The 10731-nt window shown below is 43.3% G+C and overlaps 1 protein-coding gene across 3 annotated transcripts; it reads right to left on the bottom strand.

The window, feature by feature from the left end:
* Positions 1–978: 978 nt before the first annotated feature.
* Positions 979–10523, bottom strand: zgc:114041 (uncharacterized protein LOC574425 homolog). Of its 3 annotated transcripts, none has more exons than XM_034225319.1 (5): positions 10243–10523; positions 5897–6161; positions 5674–5817; positions 2704–3486; positions 979–2029 (listed from the first exon to the last, which is right to left on the bottom strand). In XM_034225319.1, the coding sequence occupies exons 2-5, from the start codon at positions 6090–6092 to the stop codon at positions 1848–1850; spliced, it is 1305 nt and encodes a 434-aa protein (XP_034081210.1). In that variant the 5' UTR covers positions 6093–6161; positions 10243–10523; the 3' UTR covers positions 979–1847. The 3 variants fall into 3 exon arrangements, with proteins under 3 accessions (XP_034081210.1, XP_034081212.1, XP_034081211.1); XM_034225321.1 differs by having other exon boundaries at positions 5897–6129; XM_034225320.1 differs by lacking the exon at positions 10243–10523 and adding an exon at positions 9379–9712.
* Between the last annotated feature and the right edge of the window lie 208 nt (positions 10524–10731).

The following is a 10731-nucleotide window of genomic DNA, read 5'->3' as shown; positions in this document are numbered from 1 at the left end:
CTGTCTCCACTAGTGGAGTGTGAGCGGGCATTCAGCTGCATGAACGATATCCTTACTGCAAAAAGGAATGCTCTCTCTGTCAGCCGACTGTCCAGCCTGGTTTTCATTAAATGTAATGGACCATCACTAGGACAGTTCAATCCGGAACAGTATGTGAGGTCCTGGCTGGCAAAGGGAAGGAGAAGTGCTGATGAAAGAGCCTGTCCAGCTCCAGCCCCTGATACTGATGTCCCCAAGGCCTTCTGGAGCCTTTTCTAACAATGTGAAGTATATTGCAAAGCAGCTCACCCAGTGAGAAGACTTTTGGCATAATGTGCCGATTTGTACAGATCCTGGAGATAGAAGGACTTCAGACCAACCAGGGAGTTATCTGATCAGCTTGGTGTTCAATGTAACTCTTTACCATGGCTCAGACTTTGTTACTTGCAGTTACAGTTTCTCATTTTAGATTGTGCAAATTTTGCATTTGTTTTTACATGTTCTTTGTTCATGCTCTTTATCATTTTTCTGAGTTGGAAAGTTAGATTGCATCATAGTTTACTTTATACATATTTGTATTCTTCAGTGGTGAAGTATATTGCAAAGCAGCTCAGCCATGTGAGAAGACTTTTGGCACTTTTTCGTTTTCGTTTTCTGAGTTGGAAAGTTAGATTGCATTCAAAATGTACAGAAATACTTAATTTTGTTAAAGCTTTTTATAAAAAATGCTTCTGACCAGAGCTCTGTTTCCTTGTCATTAATGTTGAACACCACCAGAGGGGCTCTCACCTGAAAGGTCTCTGCTTCATGTGTCTTCAGCAGAAGATCTAGACTTTGATTGCTATATTTTCAGTTAATATTGACCTTACTGAGCTTTAGCCATATCCGCTGCCTATCATAAAAAATGTTAAGTACAGTGAACCTTTCTAAAATATACAGTAGTAAAGAGACAAACCCACCAGCATTATAGTAGCCAAATTCTTGTTTGTGGGCTGTATATATAAAATTGACTTGAAAAAGTTGCTGATTTTAGAGTACTGGCACCTTTTTCATTCCAATTCAAGCACTGCTTAGGTTACCACACCGAGTTATTTACAGCTAGAGCTGCCACGGCTCCTCACTGTAGCAACAGTAAAATGTCAAAGGATCACTGAGGTGATGTTTATTATTGTCCACAAATCCCATGAAAAGCACAAAACCAAGTTATAAAATGTATCTTAGATCATCAAAATAAGCATCTTAATGTTTGTGTTATGACCAAAATGGCTTTTGAGGTCACAGTAAACTTGACCTTTGACCACCATGAACCTATCAGTTTGCCCCGGAGGACAAGTGGTTGTTTAAGGCAAATCTGAAGAATTTCCCACATGGCTTTCCTGAGAATGGGGGGGACGGACATAAAACCTGAAAACATCATGTATCTGACAACGACAGTTGGCCAATGGTAGTGAGGCTTAAAAAGGAGAAAGCATTTGATTTAGTGTCTGTTCACAGACCTCAGCCAATGAGTCGAGCAAGAGGCATTGGAAAATGTTCACTAGGAACAAATAAAAAAATTAAATAATTAAAACTTTTAAAAAAAGGTACTTTACTTCAAAACAATCCTATCACGCAGAGGTTAAAAGAAAGGAAGGGATATATTTGATTCTAAAAGTTATATCAGGGTTTATGATGGATGAATATACCAGTACAGGTTCCATAGATTGTTAATTGACAGCGAGCTGCTGCAGGGACTGATGGGGTTAATGACCCCCCCGTGCTTTAAGTCACAGGAGGTGGAACCACCCAGCACTTGGTATGTGATGAGATACTGAACGAGTCTCTCTGCTCCTCAGGTCAAGGTAACAAACCGTGTGTAAAAAAGAGTCTCAGTTGACCTTTTCTGCATCCGGGTTGTCCTTAGTGTTTGACCTTTGATCCTCAGCCTCGATGCATTTCTTTTTCTGAAGAATGCGGTCCACCAGAACGACAAACACGGCTGAAGAAATGAGGCAAGCCCCCGACAGGTAGAAGGCAGAGCTGTAGTCGTTCGTCTGGTCTACCAGCCAGCCTGCAAGAAACACAGAACAATACAGAACAGAAGATCAGTGTGTCCTGGTGCTGATCATAAATTAATAGACGTAACCGTTACTGTAGAAGAAGGAAATGACCATTCTATTAACAACTATACTACAACTTCTTAGTGAAAGACTATCTAATCTGACTTTGACATTTTAAATACATTTCAATGAAATACTATATTAAGATTTTTTTTAAATGGCAAAAATATTGCATTTTCAGTATAATTTTATGACATACAATATGAGAAGTCAGCATAAGGGGAGGCCCTACAGAAAAGGCAATACATACAACTAAATATATTTGTAGATATTACTTCCGTGTTAAATTGACACCCTGCCGCTCTGTGACGCTGCAATTAAGCACAGTGATGCTTTGAGTTTAATTACAGCAGCATAAAACATGCTAGCAAGGACAATTCCAACATGATGCTTGGCATGAATAATGTTTACCATTTTCACCACGTTGATATCATTTATTGGCATATACAATTGTATTAGGGCACCAAAGTTCATCCCATCCTATAGTTATTTTCCTATATTTATTTTGTATAGTTATGGATATTCCGACATCTTGCATGACAACATTAGCCCATTAACCTGGGACTGCACATCGGATCTGATAACTTAGTTTTTTTTAGCAGCAACTTAAACACAGACTGCTCACCTGCAGCAGGTGGTCCTATGAAGCCCCCGAAGCTCCTAAACAGCATAAAGAGCCCAAGTCCATTGTCAAAGCCCTCCAGGGATACAATGTCCACAATGGAGGTGACGTGGATAGCCACCACGCAGCCGAACAGGAACCCGTAGAGGCAGACAAACACCATGATGGCCCAGTAGCTTTGGTTGATGGGGAGCAGCAAGAGCACCACCCCGAGCAGAGTGACCACCATGGTGAGCAGCTGCAGGTTCCTGACCACACGCATGTTGGCCAACCAGCCGCAGAGCAGCCTTCCTGCCAGGTCTGCTAATGCCAGGATGGAGAGGATCAATGCTGGCCAGTACTTATCCATCCCTAAACTGTTGGCGAAAGGCACTAGAAAGAGAGGTGGGATAAAAAACCCTGCTGCCGCAAAAATGGCAAACAGGATGTAGAATAGTAGTTCAGGTTTTCTCAGGAGGGAGAACTGGAAGATAACCTTCCTCTTTGGTGGGAGCTCAGCTGCATCGCCTTCTAGATTGTCTTTGGTTTCCTGTATGGGGCTCTGGGGGGGCTCCAGCGGTCTCATGAGGGCGCCACAGACACACAGGTTGAGCTGGAGACCCCCGATGATGATCAGGGCCCCCTGCCAGCTGTACGTCTCGATCAGCCACTGGAAGAAGGGGCTGAACAGGATGGCAAAGACGCACTCTCCTGAACTTGCGATGCCGTAGGCGATGGGACGCCACTTCACAAAGTAGTGGCTCACCATGCTGTTGGCAGGGATCCACGCGAAGCAGATGCCCAGTCCTGGAAACAGAAGATAAAAACCTTAGCTAGTGACCTCTCACATTTATCTTGATACCACTTATGCGGCTTTCACACCAGCGCTTTTCCCTTTCTAGCTCCGAGCTAGAGCTTTTCTGGTTCAGCTCCGGTTTCCCTTTTCTGCTCCCGCTCTGTTCACACCGCCCAGAGCTGCCGCTGCTGCTTCATGACGTCACCGTTTACGTGCCTGCTTCATAAAATCCAAACCGCGCAGAAATCCCTCACATCGACAACAACAACAATGGCCGATTGTATTGAAGCGCTGTTCGCTTTGGTTATCCTCTTACGAAACGAAAGGCATCGGACGACTTTACAAGGGACGACTTTACAAGGGACGACTTTACTTGGAACTTTACAAACATCACACGCAAGCATTTTGTTGTTGTTCAGGAGGCTGATCCCGCCCATGCCCCTGCTCCCGCCTCGACGTAAGAGAGACGTAAGCGACGCCGCCTCTTAGCTCCGAAGCTCTTGCCTCTAGACCGACAATTTTTTGGAGCTGGAAGTGAACCGGATTCCGGAGCTAAGAGGCGGCGCCTCTGCGGTGTGAACAGGAAAAACCGGTACTTTTCAGGCTCCAGCTCCGAGCCGGAGCTGAAAACGCGTTGGTGTGAAAGGGGCATTAGAGGAGTCGCAACCTTAACATTGCTGACCCGTTATCATTAACGGATAAAGTGTGATGAGCTGTTGAGCTGTTGGCCACTTTATGATGTCATAACGATTTTTTGGCTTGTGTAACCATTAGCCAATCACCAACCAAGGTAACACCCACCACCTTATCACCTGAATCTCCTCCTAGAGCACCATTGTGTTCTTTTTAACCAAATATCTCTCAGAGGGGCGTGGCTCCTTATTTTCATCAAAAGAAACAGACAGAGGGTGTTTCTCAATCTCGAGTAAAGCTGCTCCAGAGCTACTATTTCAAGCATACTACGTCATCGAGTGCCGCCGAAGTACTGTTCCTATAGACGCATTCACACCGCAGTACTTTTCCCCACAAAGGTTCATGAGAACTCTTTAGTTCTCATGAACTAAGTACAGATCGCGTCCTTGGTGGGATGAGGAGGTTTGCCTTTTCCGAACGTTCACCGTAATAAGTTCCTGGGGAAGGATTAGGCAAATGAAGCCACTGACGTCACTTCTTCTTCTTCTGCTTTGGGTTTACTGGCAGGCCGCAAAACAACTTCACGGCGTATACTGCCGCCCAAAGTCCCCGGCCGCCCAAAGTCCCCGGCCGGAAGTCCCCAGAGTTGGGGACTGGCTTCAGTAGAAGCTGCTGGGGAAGCCTTCCGAGTAAATCGCCAGAACACCGACACCTGCTCATCCCCACCGCTCCCATGTTTTCTTTTGTGTTGCCATAAGTTAGTCTCTCTCTCTGCGTTTGTGCACTGGGCTAATGCTAATAATGCTAATGCGAGGATAATAAAATGGCGCCTTCACAAAACTTTTTGGGAGTTTTACGGGGCGTGGTTTGCATTCTGCACAGCCAATCAGACATAGGAACCTTTTTCTCCCACGAAAGTCCCTGCTCTCTAGCAGGGACGGAAAAGGGGGTAAAAAGGTTCTGATTAACTCATTTTAGTTACGGCTCTTTTTGGTGTGAACGCGACATTTCGGAACTAAAGTGTGAATGCAGCTAATGTCCAGCATACTTGGAATTCTACCGAGCCCGGAGAACTTCATTAGGAGAAATGTCGAGGCTGCACATGTGTAGACTCCGGTCTTAAAATCCCCACAATGCTTTGCGCACGGACCAATTTCCCCAAATCGGTGGCGGAAAATGTAAGGCGGGGCCTCTCATATGACGCACACCTGCCCACTTGCTAGCCTGTTCCACTCTTCATTTTCCGAATGCCAGGAAGTATTCTTGCCTCGCTTCTGAAGCAAGACGCTCGGAAGACATGTGCTACCAAGCAAGCGTACTCGACATTAAGAAACCCCCCAGAGAATCAGCACTTTTGAAACAGAGGGGATTATGGGATGTTACAATGCATGATCTGTTTGGTATTTGGAGCCAAACACTTCAGAGACATGTTTTGTATATATCTGAGACCTATAATATATGGATGGAAAACAGTATAATAGGGGACCTTTAAGATTGGTGTTCCCCCGACTAAAACTGTCCAAACAAAGTACGTGAAAAGAGAGGAAATGCTTCAAATGTGTTACCTTGCATGACGCCCATGGTGAGGTAGAGCCACGGCAGACTGAGGTCCAGAGAGGCCAACAACATTCCCGAGGCTGACAGCAGACCTCCTAGTATGATGACCACCCTCTGAGAAAAACGTAGGGTAAGCACACTGGCCAATGGAGCTGAGAAGGAAATTAAAAACATTACTATAAGAACAATCTTGATTTAGAAACAACTAAAGACTGAGAGCCATGTCTTTACCTCCTAGGTGAAACATGCCGATCGTAGTGGAGGTGACCCATGAGGTAGTGCTGGTCATGACTTGAAAGTGACTCTGGATGTCGAGGAAGAAGAGGCCGAAGTTCTTGAGAACGGCAGCAGTGAGGCCCATGATAAAAAAGGCAGATATGACCACAACCCAGCCGTACCCCCCGTCAGGAGGTCTCCTGGAGTTCATCTTCAGCTCCTCTCTGCAGGCCGCTCTGCTGTCTGTGCTGAACAGTTGTAGTCCAACAATCAGATAAACCTAAGGGTTCGGTAATGTAAATGAGCATGCAAAACATTCATAGATACAAGAACTAGCAGCAGTTAGTAACGCTCAAGCATATTGAACATAGGACCTGTTAAACATAATTATTTTGTTCTCAATTCAAATTAGAAGAAAAACCCTCAAGGTACTAAAAGTAGAAGAACCGGTCAGTTAGTAAAAATGTCCCATACAGTTTTTATCAATATTAGGTTGATAACAAAAGTTTGAATGAAACTACCTGGGTCACATTTCAACGTATAGAGGCCCCACACCACATGTGTTGGGAACTAGTCACATGCCACTAGCTGTAAGATAAGTTCAGTGGAGTAAATAGAAGTATTTGGCTTTTCAGTATAAATAACTGCATCGACTCCAAATTGTTTAAAATAAATAAATATATATATGACAGTGTGGTGTAGGTAAGAGTTTGTGTTGCCAACAACGCCACCTAAGGGAGTTTCACCCCTAGGAACTAACTATTGATTATAAAAGATTTACCACACAAGGAACACAGGTTCGTTTTACATAACGGGCCAGAGACAGTTTCAGTTACGGTTAACACAATTACTTTATTTTATAACAATCAATTAACTATTCTAAAAACACAAGATCCACATAATACAATCAGCTAAAAGTTCATACTGGGGCATAGGCGGTACAAGACAGGGCTGGGGCTTACCAGGCGGCAGGGGCGGATCTAGACAAATATTCATGGGGTGGCAAGAGGGTGGCAGGAGATTTTGAGGGGTGGCATCCCCTGGCAGAAGTATATGCTGATTTAAATCGCAGTGTAACGGTACACGTACTGACATTATTCGGTACGGGCCCTTCGGTTCGGTACACGTGTGAACCGAAGGGTACCGAACGAATATAACGTTAAATGTAAAAAATTGAGAACATGAACAACTTTCTGGAAGTAATCTTAGGTATATATCATAGAGCGACCAAGTCATTTCATTGGACGAGAGGCATACTATGAGAGCTGGTCACAGGGATGCGTTCAAATGTAGTCAGTAATTTGAGGAACTATCGAAATGGTGAACGCAGATAAAGTTGAGCTCAAAAATCCTCCAGCATCATTGAAGTCTCCGGTTTGGGAACATTTTGGTTTCGCAGTTACGAACAAGGATGACGGACAAAGACAGCTGGACCGAACCAAAGCTGTTTGTCGGCATTGTTCAACTAACATTGGTTACGCGGCTGGCAATACATCAAACTTGCACACTCATTTGAAAAGGCATCACCCGAACGTGAATATCACCGGTACCAAAAGAAAAAAGACTGAAGTGCAAACCCAACTCCCGCTAGCATGTAAGCCTCCACCACTCGCAGAGAGTTCAGACCGAGCCAACGCTATTACAAACGCCAAATATCCTTATGTTGCCATGTTAGCAAAGCGCTACCTGGCTGTGTCTGCTACCTCTGTCCCTAGAGAGGGTGTTCTCCACAGCAGGAGACATTGTTGGTGCCAGCAGATCTGCCCTTTCAGCAGCAATGTGGACAAGTTCATCTTTCTTTAAACAACATGAAAATACAATGAAAAGCAAGTCCTAATGTCAACCTGGCTGCTTAGGTACAGTACAGTTCAAATACAGATCATTTCAGTTCATCGACATGCTACACCTTAATGTTTATTTTATTATATTTTGTATTTATTTGAGTGAATATTCACAGTTTAATAATAATTAAAAAAAAAAAAAAAAAGTTTAATGTTGTGAGAATTTGTTCTGCTGTACCGAAAACGTGACCTAAAAACCGAGGTACGAACCGAACCGAAATGTTTGTGAACCGTTACACCCCTACAATCAATGTTAACTTGGAAAGCCACAATATTAATATTTTAACTCAATGACATTAGGTGATATTATTGTGGCACATCAGTAAAGCCTTACATATGTAAGATGGCAGACGTAATTTAATGAATTTCAACTGAACAATAACTGAATGAGTTTGTTTCAATCTTAGACCAGCAGGGGAACCAAATCTATGCACTGCTGCAATAAGTACATTAATTAACTGTCTCATCGATGTTTGTCTGAATGAATATGATACTATTAACAATCATATTATTCCTATCAGCTGTCAATCACTGTTATGATTCACATATTCATTTATTATTGAATAAACTATATTTTTTGGAGGAGTTAATGATGAATGTTCATCAAGATGCTTGCTCACCCTCCTTCAAATTTGAAAAACAAGTAATTATATCATTATTGATATACAGTTACAACCTTGACTTTACATCAGAAAGAACAAACATTAAAGAAGTGACTAACTGCCTCAGTTAGGGTTAGAAAACGTGTATTCAGCTAAAACATCGCTGCAGTTATTATCCAGTGGAAGGTCCTTACCTACTGGCCTAGTTAAATCAAAGTGGTTACTTTCTGTTGGCTGGGCAGTGTAGTTTTACACACCGTCTGATTTTACTTCCTCAGGACTTAAAACTGTTTTTTGGGGGCAGACCCCCACAAAGAAAAAAAATATATACACGCATACAAGGTCATCATCTTAACAGTTTGTTATGCTCATCGAGTCATCCGTGAGCAGAGCATCAAGTTGACATGCCTATTACAGCTGAATGCGGCGATTACCATTTTGTTCAGCAAAACGCCTCACAAACGTATTAAGATCCAAAGCTTTAGTGCGTTTTGATTCAATGCTGAGTACAGCCAAACTTGACATTCTCTTCTCTGTAATTGTAGATCGCAACTACCTCATTCCTTCCGTCTACTTGGGTCCGAAATGCTTCTCGTTTTGCGCCGTCCACCGTTCAACTGAATTCGCCATCAATCATATTTCCAGTCTCGCGCCAGGGCCGGGGGAGGGGTTACAAGACTCGCGTCTTGTGCTGCATTCACTTGCACTCGGACATTAGAGATTTTCTCTCATAAATGTCCGATGAGCCACAACTTTTCTTTCAAAACAAAGATGCCAACTGGGGTGGCAGCTGGGGTGGCAAGGCTATTGTTTAGGGTGGCAGTTGCCACCCCATGCCACCCCGGTAGATCCGCCCCTGCCAGGCGGCAATAAATACATAGGGGGGAAGGGTCCAACTCAAAACCACCCGTGACACCGCAAACCAAACAATAGGACTTGTGAAGACCACCACCACCAGGGACTGGGGTTGCCGCCTCAGGCCCACAGCACCTGTCTGACAAGATGAAGACGGTTAAAACCTCCACACAGTATTAAACTCAAATAAACACGTCACCAGACACGGAGCTCGCAACGGCAAGTTATTCCAGTAGTGAGTCACTGCAAAGAGCCAAAACAGTAGGACCAGTTGTCCGAAGGTGGGCCTAGTAATTAATAGCACCCAATCTATTCAGCCACAGCATAGCACCCGAGCCGTCAGGAGAGAGAGGCGCATACATGGCAAAATCCCGCAGGTGATAACAACACTGCGCCCAGGAGAGTCCTCAGCGGAGCAATTTCTCCGCCACTGCACCGGCAGTCAGATGCGCTGTCCAGATGAGAGTGTTGCGAAACGGCTTTCACGACAAACAATTCATTCGGGCCACGCCGTGCTCCAGCCACCAGCGAAGGGGTTGACAGGTAAGTCACGAGCTACGCCACACCCCTGTATTTATACTTCCGGCGGGCCCAGCAGTGACAAATGCGGAGGCGCATGGCACAGTGCCGTGGTACGGAGGGAGAAAACCTCCTGTCACATATTTATACACACATTATATATATATATATATATATATATATATATATATTTATACACACATTATATATATATATATATATTTATACACACATTATATATATATATATATATATGTGTATGTGTATATATATATATGTGTGTATATATATATATATATGTGTATGTGTATATATGTATATATATATATATATATATATATACATACATAAATACTTTGCAACTTTCCACTGACTGCTGGGAATTACAAAGTGTCCGTGCAATTAAACACAGTTGGGTTCATAATAATTCGTATTTTTTTGGAATTTATCTTTTCCTTTTTGCATTTTCTTCCAAATTAAACTATTGTTGGCTCACAAATAACGCACAAATTATCAAACAAAGGATATTTAAATTTCTACTCACCGTTTCCCCTCGCTACAGTTCCACTGCTGGCATCCTCAGCATGTTGCAGCTTCAAACACGACTCCAGCACTTTATATATACACTCTATGCTCCAGCACCGTAAAGAGTTCAAACTCAGCTGACTTTAAAATGTCACTGCGCTCTTATTCTGAAGTTTAAGGTAAGCCCGTTATACCCTATACAGTCTATGGTTAGAACATCACCCAGGCGACTGTTAAACTGATGATGTTTTAGTTATTATTTCACCTTTTCTAAGTCCATGCACGCTCCCGTTACGTCCATGGTGGGGACTCGACTCGTTCACACAGCTGTAAACTATAAGTCAATTAACGGACCGGTGAAATGTGACCGATTTAGAAGAAGCTGCCGTTAATGCGCAGCGTATGCAACATCCGGTTTTCAAAATAAAGTCTACAAATATATTTGTATGCTGGACTGCTCAGAGGGATCATTTTCTTGAGTCTGAATTTAAAAACACACATTGGAGAA

The sequence above is a fragment of the Gymnodraco acuticeps genome, unplaced genomic scaffold, assembly GCF_902827175.1.
Source record: "Gymnodraco acuticeps unplaced genomic scaffold, fGymAcu1.1, whole genome shotgun sequence".
Lineage (NCBI taxonomy): Eukaryota > Metazoa > Chordata > Actinopteri > Perciformes > Bathydraconidae > Gymnodraco > Gymnodraco acuticeps.
This window is presented reverse-complemented; position numbering and strand designations above follow the sequence as displayed.